Source organism: Micropterus dolomieu, linkage group LG09 (genome assembly GCF_021292245.1).
Source record: "Micropterus dolomieu isolate WLL.071019.BEF.003 ecotype Adirondacks linkage group LG09, ASM2129224v1, whole genome shotgun sequence".
Lineage (NCBI taxonomy): Eukaryota > Metazoa > Chordata > Actinopteri > Centrarchiformes > Centrarchidae > Micropterus > Micropterus dolomieu.
Genome location: NC_060158.1, coordinates 5444268 through 5465604, shown reverse-complemented (window position 1 = coordinate 5465604; position 21337 = coordinate 5444268). Strand labels below are relative to the sequence as shown.

Here is a 21337-nt window from a genome sequence, read left to right as displayed (position 1 = left end):
TTTTTTGTTGTAAAAAAAAATAAAAATAAAAATAAAAGATTTAAGAATAAAAGACGCAGAACATGTTTACTTAAATTGGCATCTAACTAAGTAAAAAATAAAAAATATATATAAAATGTTTATATTTATCGTAAAGGGGCGTGGACTCCTGAAAACTGCGGAAGCGGAAACCGTCACGTCGTGTCGACTCCTCGAAGATAGCCGAAGATATGTTGGAGGTTAGTGCTTATTTGTTTTTGCAAATACGCATATAGAATACACAAAACGACGCCGCTACCAGTGGATGTTGTTTTTAACTAAAAGCAGCGACTGTTTGAAACCCTTCCGTTGATCGCTAAAGTGTCATATTTAAGCTGATTGTTGCTGGCTTAACAACAACGCTCGACCGTTAGCCATATTGACGGCTGCTGGTCTTCTTCAGTCGCTCTCCGAGGTCCTGAAAACACTCTGCGTGACTACTGACACGTCAATTTACAGATGATGTGGCTTACAGTTATCCAGGTGCACTACAAATTAGGTTTTGACTTATATTTTCTCACAGCAGCAGCACCAGGATGCTGGAAGCTTACATGGTTGTAGCTTAGCGAGTTAGCTAACCTAGGTGAGAATCTGTGTGTTTGTCGCAGTGATTATGACAAACTGATACGAGCTGTCACATACAGCAGGTGTAGGAACACCTCTAGTCTAGCTTTGCTGTCATATATTCTTACCTTTCTGTTTACCATTGTCACTCAGTGCCAACCCATGCCTCAGCTCTTTTTTCTTATTGACTGGTATCTACCTGCAGCTGTAGGATCTGGTTTCTGACATCCTGAGACAAGCAAATGCAGTCAGGGGGAAGAGAGACCTGCAGGATGTACGCTCACTGAGCCAGCAACTGCACCCGAGGAACATAAAAATAAGTCTTTGACAGCACAGCAGGTGGACTTTACAAAAGGTAGGCATATGTGAGTGTATGTGTTGTGTTATTTGATTATGTGTAAGCATGTTTTTGGATCCTTCTTTTCCAGTTCTCTGTGCCAACTCTGTAAGCATGCAGCAATTGTTCACGAGTTTTCTCTGAATCAGATCACGGTGGTTTGATTCCCCACCTTCCCCCCCCCCAGACACCATGACGTCCTCTATGCTCCGCCGACAGCTGAAGAACCTGGTCCAGAACTACTCCGAGGCTGAAGTTAAGGTGAGAAACTGAAATCAATGGGTTAAAAACAATGTAAACCACAATATTCAGTATCTTAAGCCTGTAGGATCCCATTTTTTTAAAATCCAGTGACAAATTTTAGATATATTGTGCCTAATTTTCTACAAATTGTTAAGTTGTCATTGAATAATAGAACAAGACATTCTTTTAAATTTTCATACGCATACGTTTTCTTAAGTCACAGTGAGCTATTCTCTTACATGCAAACCTTCAGGTTTTACAGTCGGGGATATGTTTCTTGCTAAAATAATGATCGGATGAAACATGAACGTTTATAAAAAGGCAGATAACTTAGCATTTTTATTAACATGATGAAATGAGATGATGGCAAGGAGTTGCCACCACCTTATATTTCCTAAACACTGACATTTCTTGCTTTGCTTCTTTTGCAGGTGAGAGAGGCAACATCTAATGACCCATGGGGCCCATCCAGCACTCAGATGGCTGACATCTCTGATTTGACCTACAATGTGGTTGCCTGCAACGAGATCATGACGATGCTCTGGAAACGCCTGAAAGACGACAAGAACTGGAGACACATCCACAAGGTAACAATGATAATGCACAACAAGTCCAACATGTTGTGTTCAGACTTCAGAACAGTCATTTCACTGTCATTATTATGGATATTCTGTCATCCTTGAAATTTCAGTTTATCTATTAAAACAGGACATTTTCAAATACACCCATTATTTGTAGATACTGGTGGCTGATGGGTACATATAGCACCAGATCCCTCTGTGGTGTCTATGATGAATGGGTCATAGATAATAATTAATTGAGGCAAAAAAGGTCACCCAAAGATCTGTAGCTTTCTTTTGGAAACAAGGGCTGTGACCAGAAGCCAATACAACAACATTTCTCTGGTCTAATTTCTCTGAATTGGTTTGTTAAAACAACAGTTTAACAAACCAATTCAAGTTTCTTGATGTTAGAATATGTGATCAAAAACAGGATATTTTGCATGTACAGTAATATCGAAAGTTTAAAAGATTACAAATGAACTTTGCATTTACCAATGCAGCAGTTTTTAACTGTTCTAGCTCAACTGAAATGTATTACCATTTCAAGGATCTTCAGTGAAAGCACTCTCTGTTCTTTCACACGAGATGCTTTATTTATCTGGTCTTTAGTAAAGACCTAAACTGCACCACGTATCTGCTATTATGTTACTGGTATCACCAACTCAGTAACATAACACACCATTGTAACTTGCCAGTCATATGACTTTGTATTGGCATATCAGTTACACTGGTGTCCACTACTATCTAAGTATTGGATGTTTTAAGGTTTTTGCATCTTGCTTATCCTTTCCTACCAAATCTATGATTTTATATAAGTCATGTTTTGTTTCTTTCATTATTGTTTTGTCCTATAAATTCCACAATTATATAAAAAACAAAACAGTTGGAAACTGTTTGGATTGTCAGTTTATTTTTGTTTCATCCATTTGTTTCACATTAATTTGTTCACTGTCATGCTTTTTTCATACCAGTCCCTGACACTGCTGGAGTACCTGTTAAAGACTGGTGACGATCGTGTGCTTCTGAAAATGAAAGACAACATCTACATCGTCAAAGCCCTCACAGAGTATCGCTTTGTAGAAAAGGATGGCAAAGATCAGGTGATACATGCTTCCTGATAATGTCTAAAGCATACGACCTTTTAGTATCCATTAGAAGGCTGCATGCTATACATTAAGGTTATTCATTATTGTTCCCATAATATCCCATCACCACAGTCCTTTTAACCACCAGGTTTGCAATTAAAGGTTTGTCTCAAACAAATGTCTGACAAACAAACAAAGCCTGACTTCATGACACTTTCATGATTGCTTAGCCCCATAAGAGTTATGTCAGAGTTTAGTTTTAGAGTTTACAGTTTATTTATTGGTTAAATTTATAAGACCTGTACCATTTGTGGTTTGTTTCTGGTATACGTTTTTCAGGCTTAGATAGGATTTTGCTCAAATGGTCAGAGCCAAATCAGCCATGTCTAATGTAAACGTCTATCCCAGGGTGCAAATGTGAGAGAGAAGGCCAAGGTTGTCCTTGTTCTTATGGAGGATGATGATAAACTAAAGGAGGAGAGAGACTTTGCTGTCAAGACCAGAGAGAAGACATCAAAAAGTTCTGCTGGTGAGCCCTCTGTCCTAGTATCACTGCTAAGCACCCATTGTTTCAACCGTTTTAGTATAATTCAAATTTTTTCTGCGTCTCTCACACAACTCTCATTTAATCTCTTTTTCATCCCTTCTAACCAGCCTCATCCACTGATGCCATCAAGGATCCCAACTACAAGCCATGCTACGTGGCCGGGGGCTCAGGGCTTCCATCCTTAGACAACATCCCTTCGGTGGCCGATTTGACTGCTTCCTTTGCTGCCCGCAAAGAGGAGCGTCTTAGACAGGAAGCTGAGAAGAAAGAAGCAGAGAGGAGGGTAAGCATATAGCAAGTACCTGTACAATACAATGCAGTCAACAACACTTAATACCATAGTCCCGCTATGGCTAACCACAAGTCAGCATCAACATCCTAGTTTCAACAAAACCGTACATTCCACAACACAGTTTTTGAATGGCTGCTGTTTTAATTTACATATCACACAGGTGTTCATGTTTTGGTGTTTGCCCCCTGTATATTTATTTTTTTATTCTGTCGTATTTTCTGTTAGGGAAACCAATGTTTATGTATCATATTTATAAAAAAAAGCCTAGGACACATGAATGATGGGAAAAGGATGCAATACTTACAAATACATTATATCCACTATATCCTATGAGACACTAAACCTTTGCCTGCTATAGATAGGATACATGTATTGCCCAATATATATACATATATAAATTGTTAAATGATCAACCAAAAACTAATGCAAAGTTTTAGTCAATCAACAATAAGGCATTGCAATGAGTTGTTCAGATTCTTTGGTTTCAAGTTGGCATTTGGTCCCATTATTTAGTATTGGGGCTCACCATCACGCACTGCAAAGGTTCTGGTGCCCAATTCATGGACAGGGGCTGGACTCCTTTTTCCATTGTTGCCTTGGTTGAGAGGCACCAGGCGGCTGTGGGGATACTTATGAGTACAAAATCCTGTAGGTCAAATACCAATTGAAATTGATTACTCAACAACTAATCAGTTCAGTGTTTGTGTAAGCAGGAGGAGTTTAGACCATTAGTAAGGGTTTGTGTTTACATTTGTCATTTTGCAATGGTAATATCCTAGGCCAAGATGACTGAAGATGAGCTTAAATGGGAGGATGCAGGCAAAGGCAATGACGTTAAAGGAGGTGCTTGGGGAGGAGAGAAAGCAGAGGAGGAGGTGAAACCAGACACATGGGGAGCCCCCAAAGAACCCAAGGAGGCCACAGATCCATGGGGCACACCCACAAGACCAGACACAACTGACACAACAGCCAGCAGTGATCCTTGGGGGGCTCCAACTAAAACTGATGAAGATCCATTTTCAGCACCAAAAGCTGACGAAGATCCATTTTCAGCACCAAAAGCTGACGAAGATCCATTTTCAGCACCAAAAGAAGACAAAGATCCATTTGCTGCCCCAAAGAATGGAGAAGATCCTTTTGCAGCACCAAAAGATGAACCCGATCCATTTAATGCATCAAAAGATGATCCTTTCAAGGCACCAAAAGACAAGGAAGATCCCTTTGCTGCTCCAAAAGATAAACCAGATCCATTCAGTTCATCTAACAGTGATCCATTCAGTGCACCCAAAGATGATCCATTTAATGCCCCCAAAGATGATCCATTTAATGCCCCCAAAGATGATCCATTTAATGCTCCAAAAGATGATCCGTTTAATGCTCCAATAGATGATCCGTTTAATGCTCCAATAGATGATCCGTTTAATCCTCCAAAAGATGATCCGTTTAATGCTCCAAAAGATGATCTGTTTAATGCTCCAAAAGATGATCCGTTTACTGCTCCAAAAGATGATCCGTTTATTGCTCCAAAAGATGATCCGTTTATTGCTCCAAAAGATGATCCGTTTACTGCTCCAAAAGATGACCCATTCAGTATCCCAAAAGACGATCCCTTCACTGCTTCCAAAACACTACCTAAAGAAGATCCTTTCTCTGCTCCAACTAAACTTATCCAAGACGATCCTTTTGCTTCACCAACAACACCACCCAAGGAGGATCCTTTCTCTGCACCGACTAAACCTATAAAAGATGACTCCTTTGCTGCTCCCACAACACCTCCTAAAGAAGATCCGTTCTCTGCTCCAACTAAACTTATCCAAGATGACCCTTTTTCTGCACCAACAACACCACCTAAAGAGGATCCGTTCTTTGCTCCACCCAAACCCACAAAAGACGACCCTTTCTCTGCACCAACAACACCCCCTAAAGAGGACCCATTCACAGTGCCATCCAGCCCACCAAAAGATGATGCCTCTGATCCCTTCAGCGCCCCTTTGGTGAGCTCGCCCCAAGGCAGTGCAGATGCGTGGGGAGCCCCTGCTAGCCCTCCACCTGCCACCGGGTCAGATCTGTGGGGGGCTCCATCTGCTCCAAAGGAAACAAAAGACGGAGATCCCTGGGGGGACGGGACAAGCGCCTCCTCACCGATTGATAGTTCTAATGCATTTGGGGACGCATCTAAACCAGACAATGACCCATGGGGAGTCCCAGGTAAGAAACAAATGCATGAGCATGAAGATTAATTCTTGAAACATGGGAACACTTCTTAGTAGTTCTTAGTAGTTTTTTCCAGAGCTTTCTTCTGTATTGCAAGACTTTCTTTAGCAAATGGACCTTGCTAAGGTGTCATCACAGCTTTGATCATGTGAAAACAAGTGGTCATATATTGGAGTGACGTAATCCCTGTGCCACCAGAATCATCAGAATCAGACATCATCTGTCTAAAGCTGATGATACACATGGCAACTTTTTGAGCAATGTTGCTGGGCAATCTTGCTAGTGGCCAGTCCGACTATGTTTTGAACGGATAGCGGCGGGGCGGGTGGGGGAAGGGGATTACGGTAGTAATCTTTACTCATTACCACTGAGGCACCGTTGCCCTGCACGATTGCTCTAAAAGTTGCTCTGTGTATCATCAGCTTTAGAACATCAAAACCAGTCAAAGCATCGACTGTGAAGAAACCAAAGTCATCGGGCCAGGAATCAGTGGACAGTTTGTGAAAGACAATCTTTGAACAAAGGCAGGAATTGCCATCTCACCAATATGCAACAACTTGTTATAATGTACCTTAGTTCACATGATGACACCTGGACCATTTCCAGTTGCTGAAGAACACTGTATGATATGTTTGAAAGCTCTAGAAAAGCTAATAATGGAACCTCGTGTTTAGCGATTTTTAACTAAGAAATGATAGAAGCAATTAGATTTAAATGTTGGTTTCTTCTGTATATCACTATTTTGTCCCCATTGATCCTGCATGCTCTATTTCCCTGCTTAGCTGCAGCTCCAGTTAGCACAGATGATGCTTGGGGTTCACCTGCTCCGCCATCAGACTCCTGCCCATCTAGTGACCCCTTTGGAGACGGAGCATCTAAAAAAGATGACCCTTGGGGTGCATCGAGCAGTGCACCTAGCAATGGGACAGGTAAATTGCACTATACTCTCTGTCTGAATGCATATTTCTTTGATCCATCCATTATTCATAAGAATAAAACCTCTGTTAATGTATGCTTATTTTTAATCGAAAGCTTTTGCGAGCTGGCTTAGTGCTCAGCTGAGAGTGGTGACTAAAAACGTAACTTGTCTGTTTGTGCCTGCATCTCTGCATTATTTATTTGCATTTATGTATGAAAAGACACTTCATGTGTACTTGTAATGGTCATTTGCATGTGTGACCTTTGTCTTCCATTTTCTCCATTTCATCTCCATCTTCCCATCAGTCAGCAGTTGGCTAGCTTTCATAATCAATTAATCTTCTCTTCCGCTTTGCTCTCTCTTCTTCCCTGACCTGTCCCTGAAAGAAAACACCTTTTAGAGTAGAACTGGACCTTTATTTTATTGCAGGAAAGCGAACATCGCAGGGAAAGGAGACAAATAGAAAGACTGCTTCGTTTCTGGGTTCTGCGGGGGCGTCACTTGTTGACTTGGATGATCTATTTTCTTCTAACCCCAAACCAAAACAGCGCCCCCATGTCAGCACACTTAACGCCCAGACAGAAGTCATTGGTAAGAACAGAAAAAATCCTTCACTTTGGGTGAAAAATATAATTTCTGACAAAGGCTTCATGTGGAATTATTTGTGGTGCACTTGAGTCAAATGGATGCATGATCAACCTCAAAGACTGGATACTAAAAAGCATCTCCTGGTGATGTTGCAAAATGCATTCCACTACTGTTCAGCTGAAGTCTTCAGTCCAGAGAGAGACAGAGATGGGTGGAGATATTATGACAGACAAATAAATATTTATTAATAGGTTTGTATGGGAAAGCTTATTGTGTTTATGTGTTTTACCTAACCACCCCTACCCTGTGGTCTCACTGTAGTGTATAGATGTTGTGGTGTGTGTGTGTGTGTGTGTGTGTGGGAGAAATAGTGACCTATTGAAGTTTAGTATAGAAACTAATGTATATTATCCAGTGCAGATATTTAACTTTTCTCACTCCTCTCTCTGCTTTGGTGCATTTTCTCTTTGCTGAAATACTTCAAACTGTATATCCACCCCCCCTCCTTCCCCTTATCCCTCCATCCTCCTGTTACACCTCCTATTTCCCAGGCAATTTCAAAGCCAGGGGCATGACATCTGGCCCTGTGGTCAGACCAGGGGCTGTTGCAGGGATGTCCCCTCCTGAAACATCAGCCCCATACTGCAGACCTTTTGGTTCCACCCTTACTCCCTCCTTTGGTGCACCTTCTCCCACTTTTGGAGCTGCTGAAACTCCCCTATTTCAGCTACCATCCCATACCCTGGGGGTATCTCACTCCGGCTTAAATATGCTTCAGGCATCTCAGGTGGCTCCTCTGTATTCAGGAACTGGAATGGTACAATCTGTTTCTGTGGGAGGAGTGGGAATGGTGCAGTCTGGATCGCTGGTGGGGAATCCTTTCGTAGACCCCCTCTTGTTTGAACAAAGAATGGGTCAGTCCAGTTTCTCTGGAGGGAACTGTCAAGCAGGAGTGGCTCACTTGCGAGGGTCCACTCCACAAGCTGGAGGTGGAGTCCCTTTCCAGCCGGAGTGGCTCTCGAGCAGTGGGTTGGGTGAGACTGTGAAAAACAACAATCCATTCATGTTCTGACAACTTGACAGGTTATTCCTTCCTATGAGATGCCGGGATTATATTAAATGGCCACACTGGGTAGGTTTACATGTTTTAGCCTCCAGAATATCTACTGTTTAAGCTTTTAAAACATAGCCATAGGAGTAGATTGCTTTCCTATGTACGTTCCAGGCAGCCACTGGTTATGTTGTGAATTTTCCATCATACTTTTTGTCAACCTTATAGTATCATCAAATGTTATTTCAGTTTTGTAGAGAGGGACTATTAAGGTAACTCATATTGGAAGGCTAGGCACATTTATTTGTATAGCACCTTCCAAATAACAATAAAATTCAAAGTGCCTCTCTAAGTGTACAAACAATAATCAAACAGTGATATTCTGAAAAGGATTACGTGAATTTGACCATTTCTTGTATTAAAAGGTTGATTTTCAGCAGCCTGAATGCACCAAGAATGAAGAGTTTCCAAAACTATTTACGTGACGAGTTCAGTCGTGAAAGTTCCTGCTTGTAACTGGACTAGCATGTATTAATAGCATTACTTTGACAAAAGAATAAATGTTTCATTGGTTGACTGAACCAATGGCAGCATGGAAGGTAAGAAACAGTATAAACAATTATGGTATACTGTTGGAAAATGGGCAGTAGTGACTTGTCAGGCTAAAACATGCAAAATCTCTAGTGTGATCCTTTTTAATTAAACCCATCACCTCCCCAGCTTACCCTATCCTCCCCCTGAGATCTACTCATGTCCAATTAATATAAAAGCCATGGTTTAAATGTATGCAGCATAATATATTAACTGAAATACACACAAAATATGTATGAAACTGTGTACTTATTTGAAACAAAGTCATTTTCATGCACAGGTCTAAGAAACAAAGAGCACCTTTGTGAGAGTGTCGTGGAAATCCTGAAGAATTACTGTTTATGTGAGTGTTGTTTCATTCTGTGACTGGTCCTTTAAAACACTGACAGGACTGATCTGGGAAAGACGTCGCTGTAGGTTCTCATTAAGTGTGCATGTGTTTGTACAAGGCGGAGTGTGTGTGTGTGTGTGTGTGTGTGTGTTTGACCTGTATGCACGCAGTGTGTGTGCAGTATTTATTGTGCTGATGTAAATAGTGGAAGTAATCACAGATAAACCTTGAATTATTCTGTATATTAAGAGTGTTACAATCATGAGTAACTATTTATCAATTTATTGATTGATTGATTGATTTATTGCTTGATTATTTATTGATGCAACAATGCAGCAGTGGCCTCCAACAAAGAGAAGTTCAGGTTAACTTTCGTTACAGTGTCATAATCAGAACGGTTCCCCTGATGGTATTGATCACATGTGATGTCAAGCATGATTGGCTCAAACCTGACTTGGCTGCTCAAACACTGCATTATCAATCAACTCAGTAACCAATGGTGGCTTTCTCTTCCCTGTTTTGAGTTGTCGTTGTCATTCTGGATTCATTGTGTAACTGAACATGTCTTCGCTGTATCTCCTGGCATTAGACAAGAAACAGAAATGTATTATTGTATGATGTTTAGCTACGGTGTTGGCTAAATAAAAACCGAATTTGAACATATCAACGTCTTTAATGTGCATGCTGTCTGAGCGGATCCTCCCCTGTGAGTGATAACTGAAATATTTCAACACACACCTGTTCTTGCTTCCTTGGGGCTGAAGATACATTTTGACTTTAAGAAAACATAAACAGTAGCAGGGTTAGCCACAGTTTAGGTAATGTGAAAACAGTAAATCTACAGGACCAGTGACTTCTAACAGGTCACATAGTTTGTGTTTTATGGGCCTGTAAACATCTTTCATGTATTTTTGACTCCTTGAAATTTAAATTTGTTGGAAAACTTCACTGAAAGAAGTTTAGCATTAAGAAGTTATAGTAGAGAAAGATGAGAATGAAAAAATAGTTTTTTAATGGATTTATCTGTGTATTTGAATTTAAAGCTGTGTTGTAAACTGATGGTATACAGTACATTTGAGAAATAAAATGCTCATTTCTCACTGTGTCTACTCAGCATTGTAGCATTTTTGTTGGTTCTCTATATCAGATTTCAATCATTTTCTCTGAAGATTTTCTCAAATCTCAATTTTTAAACTGCATCACTCATTTATTGGGGATTTGTTTTGGCTAAACCTTGCCTTCCATTCAAACCAATAAAGAACTTGCCTACTGTCACCACAAGAGGGCAACAAATATTAACAGATATTTGTCACTCACACGAAACACCTCATGTACTACCAGTTGTTGCCACTGTACTTGGCATATTGAAGCAAAATAAATTAGGACACATAATCATTAGATTATGAACCATTTAAAAGAATAAGCGCACAACCATAAAGAATATTCTACTGAGGGTAAATATAATTGTTAAGAAAAGTGCGTTACAGATAAAGTGAATTATTATTATATATTATCCAAGATAGTGCTGCGCATAGCTGCCTCGGTGTTAGGTGTCAGTGGGGAACCCCCCCTTTCAAATAACGCAAATGTCTCTGCACATCTAAATTTTACTTAATTTCATATCATGCACAAACCTGGCACTTTGCACATATTTGTTGTTAATTGTTAATCGTTGTTGTTCTATATTTTTATATTTTGTCAATTTATATATTTATGTTCACAATATTCTCTTCCATTAAAATATGTCTGCACACACAAACCGGAGTAATGCACATGTAAATATCTGCCACATTGTTCTTTCTCTGTTGTTTTATTTTACTCTATTCTTTCATTATTCTTATATAACTTGCATTTGTTTATTCCATATTTATATATTTCTACATTTATTTATGTCAACTCTATGTTTGTCTATGTGTCATCACCAAAGCAAATTCCTCATATGTGTAAAACACTGATTCTGATTAGGACAAAATCTTTGGTTTGTTTGGTTTGTCTCAGCCATACTTTTTGTTTTACTCAATAGCAAGTGTCAGCATGCTAACACGCTAAACGCTAAGATGGTGAACCTGGCAAACATTTATGCTAAATATAAGCATGTTGTCACTGTAAGCATGTTGTTTCATGCTGACTTTAGCAATTAGCTCAAAGCACTGCTGTGCCTACATACAGCCACACAGAGCTGCTAGCATGGCCGTAGACTCTTAGTTTTGTTGATACATATCCTCCAACTTGGACCTTACATGTCATCCCCATTCCCAGTATGACTTATTGGCTGATGCACACTAACTGAGGATAATGGACTTGTCTTCTTGAAGAAACCCAGTAGGTCACATGTATCAGTTTGGCTAAATATGAGCAAGAATGTTTTGTTCTCCTTGGCAGAGCACAACAAATTACAGCCTGTTAAATTGCTTGAATTATATTCTCCTTATGTTTCTGATGCTGTTGTTTCAGGCTTCTATCATCAGTCAATCATCAGAAACTTAAGTGAAACTACAAACATGCTGTTCCTGACTCACTTGGTTTCCAATCAGAAATTTAAACCAGTGACTTTCAAGTGATGGGATTGCCTAAAGCCAGCAGCTGTATATACTGTACAGCTGTACCGGTTTGTGTTAAGAAGGCTCGAAGTTTAGAGAGAAGCACGAACCATGAGAACGCTGTGTCATCTCAGTCCAAGCTGTTACATACCATACTGTCAAATTAATCACTGTAGGACCAGAGGTCAGGAAGGTTATGAGTGAGAGAGAAGGAGAGATGAAGAAAGCAAGAGATAGAGACAGAGAGCTGTGTGGATGAATGAATAGATCAGTATGATGAGCAAAGGGTAGGGAAAGTAACAGATGGACTTGTGAGGATTAAAGGGAAATCTGGGTGGGTTTCTGATGGGAACTCACCCAAGATAGAGGACGGAGTGTTGAGGAACGCAGAACGAAAGGTAAAGGAATCCCAGCTCAAGGAGTGGTGAAGGAACCACAAAGAGTCTCTCTGCCTTGGGTCCCAAACACGGTGAGTGAAGCAATTTTTTAATTTTTATCTTGTAAGCTGATCAAAAGTTGAGCGTGAACAACAGCTGGATTTTCCGATCGCATAGGCTACACGAGGGGAAAGGTTTTAGCTTTTCATGATGAGGGGATACAGAAAAAAGCAATAAACTACGTGTTCTACTTTTATGAACTTTGAATCTCCTGCTGATGTGGATAATATATTCATGGTTTTCCTGTCTCTGTAGTGAACGACCAGTAAAAACAGTCTTTATTCACCAAATCTCCTACTAAAATCTCTACAAAAGAATGCTCTGGAGGCTGTCTGTATGCTCAGATAGTACACTCAGTTCATGTCTCAAAGCTTTGCCTGTATCGAATAATCTGTAAGCTGGACAGGTGTGTAAAGACATCAAGTCCACACATGTACAGTAAGTTAAAAGTCAAGCGGCACAACAACTGCCTCAGTGTACTGTATGGATTATAGTTTCACAACATGGGATGATTTGATGGACTGATTAAACCCCACTGCCTAGTAGAGCAGAGATAATAATTTATGATTTGATTAATTTGACGGTACATGAGACCTGTTAACACTGCTTAAATCTCTTTTTCCTTTCGGAAGGTCACTCATATACTCACATATAACATGACACACAATGTAGAATATTTTTATTTTATGGAGTATTTCAGCTTCATGTAAAGAGCTGGAACCAGTTGATACAGAATATAATTTATGAGATAAAGTGAGACAGTGAGGAATTTATGTTTAGGTGTTTGAATGATGCTGCTCATGGAAGTCATATTGCAATCATGATAACAGGAAGCCAAACTTGAACAGCTTGGCAATTGCTGGTCGTACAATGTCAGTGAAATGTGCATCACAATATTTATTTTGATCCATATATAAAAGCCATAAAGGTCCTTTTACAATGATATGGCGAATCTCACAATTTCTTATAAAACTTCAACAACCACACCTGCCATGATTTTCACTGTCTGCATTGCATTTTGTTCTAATTGTCTGCATTTCATATCCCACTTGCATGATGCTTGCCTTGCACTTCTAAGGTTTTTTATCCTGTTCCTCTTTCACCTGTTCAAGGTTTACATGTTGTGTTTTTTGCTGTGGTTTTAATGGCTAATTTAACATCTGTTGTTGTTGTTTTTTGGCACCTCAGCATTGGCTCCATTTTTCAGCCCTAGAGGTTGCTGCTTGGCTCCACATCAGTGGCAGCCATTTTGGTTGTTTACAAAATATGTCACAAGGGCCAATAAGGTCATACTCCTCTACAGTCAAAGTATCAAATGGGGCCCATATTAGATAAACAGTTATGATTGGCACAGCCAGATCCAGCTTGCAGATTTATTGCAGAGTTACCCAGACTTACACAGGTGTGAAACAGGCCTGAAACTTGCAGGACTTTGCAATCCCTTCTTCACTGTTGTTTGTTTGGTTGTGCTGATAAAACCAAAGAAAATATGGGTGGAAACCAAGATGAGACACTGAGTCTGAAGGCCATATGTTCGCTTGTTATTACTGTTTTTACCGAAGTACTTCCTATGCATTGACCTATTCACACATAGCCTCAGCTGTTTCCTAAATCCAAAGACAATCCTGCATTCATTTCAACACAGGAGGCGTAGAGTCAGCAGCATGTTAGCAGAGCAGCTCAGTGCTCTGTCTACACAGCTGGGTTTAGGCACTAGTACTGATTGTAGATCACCTGCAATTACGCATGTGAAACAGAAGAAAATAATCTGTAAGTGTAAGAATACGCTTTGGGTCGCATTCAAGCATGTGCAAGTAAAACGCAAACAATTACCTAGTCTGTGAAGACAGCCTGATTTTTAAAAAATAGGAGTTTATCTGTTCCATCAGAATGAGATAAAATGACATGTCATATCTCCCGCTCCACACAGAAAATGAACAGGATCTGTCGACTTCACATCCGTCAAAACATCCAATGTGTCTGCACTATGAGCCAGACTTAAACCCCTTCTGTGTAGACATACCATTAAGTGGCAACATAAATTACTTGACTTCCATCATAGGCATGATTCAGTTGTTTCCTAACCAGATGCTTGCCTCTGTCTCCTTTCTTTACATTTAGGTGGTCGTCAAAGAGAGTGGGCAGTAATCTCATCCACCTAACCCTGCGATTAAGACAGATTACCAGGCCCAGAGGTAGGCCTGACATACTGGACTAATCACTCCTTTGCGAGCTCAATCCCTCCCACAGAGGTGGAGGAACAGGTTGAGGAACACAATGTGCACTGAGAGTGAGACGGATTAGTTTCAAAATCCGCAGGATAAGATTTTGACGTTTATCTTTATCCAAGGGGGAAGCAGCAACTGTCAGAACAACAGAAAAGGATACGAGACGGGACTTGTGATGGCAGTGGAAACATGGAGTAGAGTGGCAGGTTGATGAGAAGAAATGTGTGGAGTCAAACGTCTCGCCTGGCTCGTGCCGTAACATCTAGACTAACAACTTGAATCTGATGGACTACTTTAATAACGCTGAATAACACTGACTGATACTGGAGTGGGAGGAGAGCTGGAGTTCCTCTTGCGACCTCTGGCCTGCACATCTGTCTCTTTTTCTTTCTTACTCGGTGGAAGTGATTAAATCTCAGCACTTCATCTTCTTCCACTCCACTGTCCTCTGACCTCCGCTCAACAACTGTTCTCCTTTCTCAAACCCTCATTCCATCTATCCACTCGACCTCTTTTCGGATTACCTTCTGACCTTTATTCAACTTCTCAAACATCCCTAATCCCCTTTCTCACTTTCTTTCTTTTTTTTTCATTTCTCAAATCCTCCATAAATCAAGCCCAATCACCACAACAACCCTCCACACCCACCATGTCATCAGACTTCATCTTGACTTGTCTGATCCTCATCCTGATTGGTCACCAGAACATGTGGGGCCCCTCAGCCATTTTTGAACCAACTTCAAAGTCAAGCCGAAGCACACTCTTTGGTCTTAATTCGGTCTAATTTCTCGCTGGGTTTCTTCGACTCAAGAAGCAACAATGCTGGAGAACATGTCCAGACGTAACCGCTCCCTGCTGTCACTGTCCCTCACCTCATTGGCCCTCACCCTGTCTGTCTCGGCTTTCTGCACCTCCTATTGGTGTGAGGGAACACACAAGGTGGTGAAGCCTCTCTGCCTGTCACCTGTAAAGCTGAAGAACTGCGGGCAGAACAACAGCCAGCCGTATACCACAGGTGAGGGGGCGGGATGTAACATCAAAAAATTAGTTTTTCCTTAAATGTGGAAGTTATGATTTACATTTATGGCTGCCTCTGGTGTACAGGTGCAGTTTGTTGTGAAATCACATAATAAACCTGAAACTGACAAAACAGATTTCAACACATTTTACACATTTCATTTTTATTGTCATTTGCCTTAGTCCTTAAGTGTTTTATTCCTGGTTCAACCATGAAAAAAAGTTTGTAACTTTGTTTTTGAAAAGTGCTGTATAAAAAGTGTATTATTATTAAAGTGTATTATGTTTAGGTTAAAACTGGCCTAAGTTTAGTAGAAAATTAAAGGATTTTTAGACACTTAAATTGACATAAATAAACAATTGTTTCAATAGCATTTTATTGTTCAATATGTAATTGATTCATCATGTAAAATCCATCGTTGAAATGCTGTTTAAACTTCCCTCCTAAATGTAGTGTTACATTAGACATTGCTTTGTGTTTTGGTTGGTAAATCACCAAATCTATGAACTTAATAATGATCTGTTTTATAATTGTGTCAAAACAGCTTTCACCAATTTGGTCAAGGAGGGCCTAACGTCACATGTCTCATTTAATTTCATTTAGTTTTGTGTCCTGTTTGTCTCTTTATTTGCTGAAGACTTCATCAAATTTCATTTCACTTTGGAGGAAAGTTTAGGTCTAGGAACAAGTGATTTTCAGTGTGGATCCAGTAACTTTATGTTCATTATTTTCTCATTAACTTTTGCACTTATTTGAATGAAAATATATCAGTCAATATATGTATATGAGTGTCATTATGAATGAATAAGCAATTCCTGAATAATGCTGAATCAAAGGTTGATATGTTTCTATATCAACACTGACTATTATAATAAACATGTCTGTGGCTCTCAGTCAACATTTAATTGGTACATAACAGTACTATAATCAGTCCTCCCTTATTTAATGTTTAGTTACTTAATTCTTTCTTTGTGTGGAACACACGAGAGTTCATTTTGTGTATCTTATCTTCTCAAATACATGTTAAATTTAAGCAGTTTTAATACCACATGTACCGCTCCAACAGGGAGGAAATTAAACTCTTGCACATTTATTGTTTATAATGGCAAAATAACATGTATTTTACACATGTACAACAAAGATAAGTAGTTTCTGTATGTGCTGACCTACCTCTTGTATGCGAAGGCCTGTTGTTACATGCATGTCACTATCCACCATAAAAAAGTGAACATACAGAATATTGTTCAAATAAGAATGACTTGTTAATATTTCAAAAATACTTTTTAGTACATTTAATTTAGTGCATGATTTTATGGCTTTTCTTGCACCTCATATACAAGTCTTTTACATTTTACTTGACAGTCAGAGATTCACATAATCCCGGCTTTGTTGCTAAGCTCAGAACCTTGTATCTGCAGCTGCATGTTATCTGGATTCACTAACCCGCTGTCTTATCTTCCAGCACTAAGCCTATTTGTTTCCATGTAGTATTCAATTTTCACTGCATTGAAAATGACAGATTACCTTAAGAACAGTGTTTCAGGGCTGGATTGTGTTACAAGCTGTGACCCACAGGAGATTCCCTTTCAGGATTTACGTCAGTTTCTTGGCACAGTGGCTTTAAAAAAGATCCTGAGCAATATTGAGGAAAACAATTCATTTATAAATGCCTCTTTCCTCCTCTTTCTTCATCTTTTCTATCTTTAACCTCCTTACCCTTTCACATCTAATTTCCTCCATTTTTTCCTCCCGCTCCCTCTTCTAAAACTTTAATCCTTCCATCCCCACTTTCACCTCAATTGTCTTTTCCTCCATATTTATCCCTTCTCTGTTTAGTTTTCCCTCCTTCTCTTTTTTATTACTTTCATCACTCTTTGTCCCATCTTTCTCTATGCAGAGGCCCCTACCCCGGACCCGAAGAACTCTTCATCCAACACGACGCTGTCTGCACTGCAGAGGGAGGAGCTGGCCAGGATAAAGACAAAGCAGCTGGCCAATGCTGTCCAGTACATCTGGGAGACAGGCGAGGACAAGTACATGCTGCGTTACTTCCATACCGGTTTCTGGCTCTCCTGTGAGAAGCACAATGAAGGTTTGTGGTGGGAGCAGAAAACATGAACAAGGACACGGGCCCAATGGTTAAACAGCTTCAACAACTTCACTACTAATTACTTTTAAGTTCTCTCCCAAACACCATGGAAATATTAAAATTGAACATACATGCGTTGGTGGACAAAAATGAAGAGGTAGTATAGTTTATTTAGCAGGCAAATTTCTGATAATTTTATTACTGGTATTTCTGACAAGGACAGAACTTCTTGTTGTGATATTTTCAGTCTCAGTCTGTAATCAAAATTACTCTTTATTTTCCAGCTTCTGTTTGCTCTCTGCATTGTTGTCATTCGCAACAGTTTTACATTGTGCTTTGTAAATCTTATCTAACAATACAATTCAATAGTAAATGAACAGACAATAAGTAAGTCTTAAACTCTTAAGGACTAATGTTTACAAAATTTTAAGTACTTTATTTTATTAGGAAAAGTAATGTAATTACATGAAGTTCTTTCAAATTGTGTTACCACCAACACTGATGGGCAGTTTTAATTGAGTAGAAAGTAACTTCTGACAAAACATGATTAGCAGCAGTGGACGAAGTATATAGATCATTTACTAGTATTAGGTAAAAGTACTCATACAACAATGTAAAAATACTTAATTACAAGTAAAAGTCCTACATTCAAAACTCTAGTTAAGTAAGTAAATATTATCGGCAAATTCTCTTAGTAATTCAATCAAATCAAATGTAAAAGTACTCATTCTGCAGAAGGATGGGTGCTGTGACTGATATGATATGATATTTTGGGTCGCATTTTATTCATACTGATGTATGATTGGGTAATTAGCATTTTACTGCTATAGCTGTTGGAGGTTGAGCTACTTTTAACTACTTTTACTAAGGATACTACTACTTATAAACAGTTAGTCTGTGGTTCCCCAACCTAGGGGTCGGGGGAGCCTTCAATAGGATCACAAGATATATTTTGGGGCTGATGATATGATTAAAAATGAAGCAAATGTTCTGCTACACAAACTATAGTCACTTTTTTATTTTTTTATTTTCTCTTTGTGAAACATTGGATTTACTTCTTTGGGTCTCTGAAATGAAACTGAGGGAAAATGTTTGTTTGGTGGAAAGTCTAACAGCTGAAACATTACATACATGTCAGCAAAAACTTGTTTCATCTTTAACAGCACATTGTATTTTATGAGATTCTATGATTTTATAATATAATTTATCATACATTTTTTTGTAAAATTCTAACCTTTAATAGGTTATAGTTAAAATATAACCCTCTAAAATGTACTAGATTAAAAGTATAAAGTAGCATAAAATGGAAATACTCAAGAAAGTACTTCAAAACTGTAACTATTGTTGTTGCCAACATAGATGATTTACACAGCTAAGTCTCTTGTTAGTACCATAGACTGTATAGTACTCACTAAGGAAGATCATTTGTACAAGCCTGCAGCCACAGAAATGGCAGGCAGGTAAACTGTCTGTTACTGGTTCAGAGAGCAGGTTTATATTGGGAAGTTCACATAATGTTAATCACAGTGAACTGCAGGGAACTGTTTAGAGACAAACAAACTTTTTATCTTTATTTATACCAGGTTGATGTTAAAGCACCATCACCTACAGAGAGAATACCAAAAAAAACAAATGAGCCAAATATCCCTGTTTGTATATATTTCTTTTGTTGGTTACTCCATCAAAAACCAAAACCAAAAGAATAAAATACTGAATCAATACTCATCTAACTATCTCATCTAACCTGCTTGTTTCTACAGTTCTAAACAAAATATATCATTGCTACACAGCACATACCAGGACACTCGGACACATTATTTGAGAAACCACGCACAGAGCAAGGTTCCTCAAAACAAGTGATCACTGGAATGTATTCTTCCATTAAAAGACACTGTGAATGGTTGGTAGTCACCGGTTTGACCTTAAATTCTTCCTCCCGTATGGAGGTGATCTACCGGGCTTAAAGCAGCTCTTTTCATTACGTTTCAGGATTTATATTCCCAGTATTTGCAAGAGATTATTTATGTTATCCTGCAGCAAAAACTACATATTGCAGTTGTAATTTAACACTCAGGCTTTTGTTTGACAGAGGCTTAAAGGGTTTTTCTTCAACCCCCTTTATGGTTGACATTCAATTCTGATTATAAAGATTCAACATCATAATATTTAAAGACAAAGAATTTGTATATCACCACATAACTGTGTGATATTTCTTCCAGGTGATGATCAGGAAGAAAAGTGTCGCAGCTTCATAGAGCTGACGCCAGGAGAGACACAAGGTTTGTACAATACAAGCAGAAAATGTAGAAAATACAACCAGAATTCCAAAAAAAAAACGTTTCTATCACCACAACCAAACACCTAATCAGTATAAAAAAATTTAATTTTTAGTTCGTCATAAACAAGTTACATGAAATTATTAAGAACACATAAAACATACTATTTTCCAACTTATGCTTCCAGGTGTCCTCTGGCTTTCAGTCATCAGTGAGTTCATGTACATCGGTCTTCTGGCCATGGGCTTCCTGCTGATGTGTGTGGAAGCGACTTGTCTCTGTGCCAAGAGGGAGATGAACGCTCTCAAGATCAATGCTTATGCAGCCATGTGCACCGTCCTTTCAGGTGAGGATGGGATCCACTTTCTGCTGAGTTGTTATAAAATTTCACTGTTTCACTGCTTTTCTTTATAGCAACCCTCAAACTTCCACTAAACAGCTACACACATACACACAGGCAGTCCCCAGGATCAGTGAGGGGTAGTTGTTTGAATTGTGTGTCCCAATGTGATGTCACTTAACTGCACATAAGTATTCCTTCTTGCGTACCAAAATAAAGTGATAATAAAGGCAAAATACACATAATTCAAACTTTCTCTAGTCGGATGATTGCTAAATTTAAAAGACGTTTTAAGAAGAACTTTTATGAACACTGATAGTTTCCTGTCACGACATCTTTCTGACTTTGTGATAATCTGAGTTTATTCATTCTCTTTTTGGTGATTTTGATCCAATATGAATTTCAGGAGTTTTTAACATGTGGTTACTGTCCTGAAGTTTCAGATGGTTGTAGTTTGCTACATAGTGTACAAGGTACAAGGTGCAAGGTAAATTTAATTATCTTATTATAACAGGGACGGAAAATGAAATGTAGTTTGTAGCTACAAAGCAGACAATATATACAAAAAATATAAAATGGTAAACATAAATACTGGGAGGGTACTGTCCTTTAGTGTTCTTAGGGCGGCGTAGGCACCTCACCTCACTGATATCACTGATGCTCAGGAGATGGGTACCAATGATCCTCTGAGCTGTTTTAATCACCTGCTGCAGAGCCATACAGGAATTTAGCCTTTTTAAGTTTCCTTAAGAAATTCAGCGGTTCCTGACAGCTGTTGGCCTTTTTTTCTGTTGTTCTACCCCCTTGATGTAAAAACTTTCAAATTCTCTAATTTCTGCTTTTTGTCTTTCATTTCTCACAAATGTTCTCCCAAATGATTGGACTTATTCTCGCTTCTTCTTCTCTTTTTAACTCTACCAGGTATGATGGGGATGGTAGCACACATGATGTACACCACAGTGTTTCAGATGACTGTGAGCATCGGGCCCAAAGACTGGAGGCCACAGAGCTGGGACTACGGATGGTCTTTTGCGTAAGTTTCTTTCAATTTAATGCCCCCCCCCCC

General features: G+C 39.2%; 2 protein-coding genes across 7 annotated transcripts in view; both read left to right on the top strand.

Annotated features, from left to right (window-relative positions):
- Positions 1–116: 116 nt before the first annotated feature.
- Positions 117–10006, top strand: epn1b (epsin 1b). Of its 6 annotated transcripts, XM_046059267.1 has the most exons (12): positions 118–218; positions 788–937; positions 1069–1180; positions 1594–1749; positions 2697–2825; positions 3219–3339; positions 3465–3640; positions 4429–4660; positions 4691–5857; positions 6646–6792; positions 7212–7373; positions 7922–10006. In XM_046059267.1, the coding sequence occupies exons 3-12, from the start codon at positions 1112–1114 to the stop codon at positions 8440–8442; spliced, it is 2880 nt and encodes a 959-aa protein (XP_045915223.1). In that variant the 5' UTR covers positions 118–218; positions 788–937; positions 1069–1111; the 3' UTR covers positions 8443–10006. The 6 variants fall into 6 exon arrangements, with proteins under 6 accessions (XP_045915222.1, XP_045915223.1, XP_045915218.1 ...); XM_046059266.1 differs by having other exon boundaries at positions 117–218; positions 1107–1180; positions 4429–5857; XM_046059262.1 differs by having other exon boundaries at positions 4429–5857.
- Positions 10007–15367: 5361 nt separating this feature from the next.
- The window catches only part of si:ch211-232m10.6 (uncharacterized protein LOC572203 homolog), an 8386-nt gene continuing 2416 nt past the window's right edge, over positions 15368–21337 (top strand). Inside the window, exons 1-5 of the mRNA XM_046059135.1 lie at positions 15368–15563; positions 17464–17658; positions 19875–19934; positions 20119–20277; positions 21193–21304. Coding sequence (XP_045915091.1) covers positions 15368–15563; positions 17464–17658; positions 19875–19934; positions 20119–20277; positions 21193–21304 — 722 coding nt within the window. The remainder of the gene's footprint in view (positions 15564–17463; positions 17659–19874; positions 19935–20118; positions 20278–21192; positions 21305–21337) is intronic.

Bases quoted from the DNA above. Each gene is read 5' to 3' on its own strand.
- epn1b (XM_046059266.1), top strand. From the start codon at position 1,112: ATGACGTCCTCTATGCTCCGCCGACAGCTGAAGAACCTGGTCCAGAAC. The intron at 1,750-2,696 runs GTAACAATGATA...TTTTCATACCAG, and splicing joins ACTGGAGACACATCCACAAG to TCCCTGACACTGCTGGAGTA. The intron at 2,826-3,218 runs GTGATACATGCT...CGTCTATCCCAG, and splicing joins AAAAGGATGGCAAAGATCAG to GGTGCAAATGTGAGAGAGAA.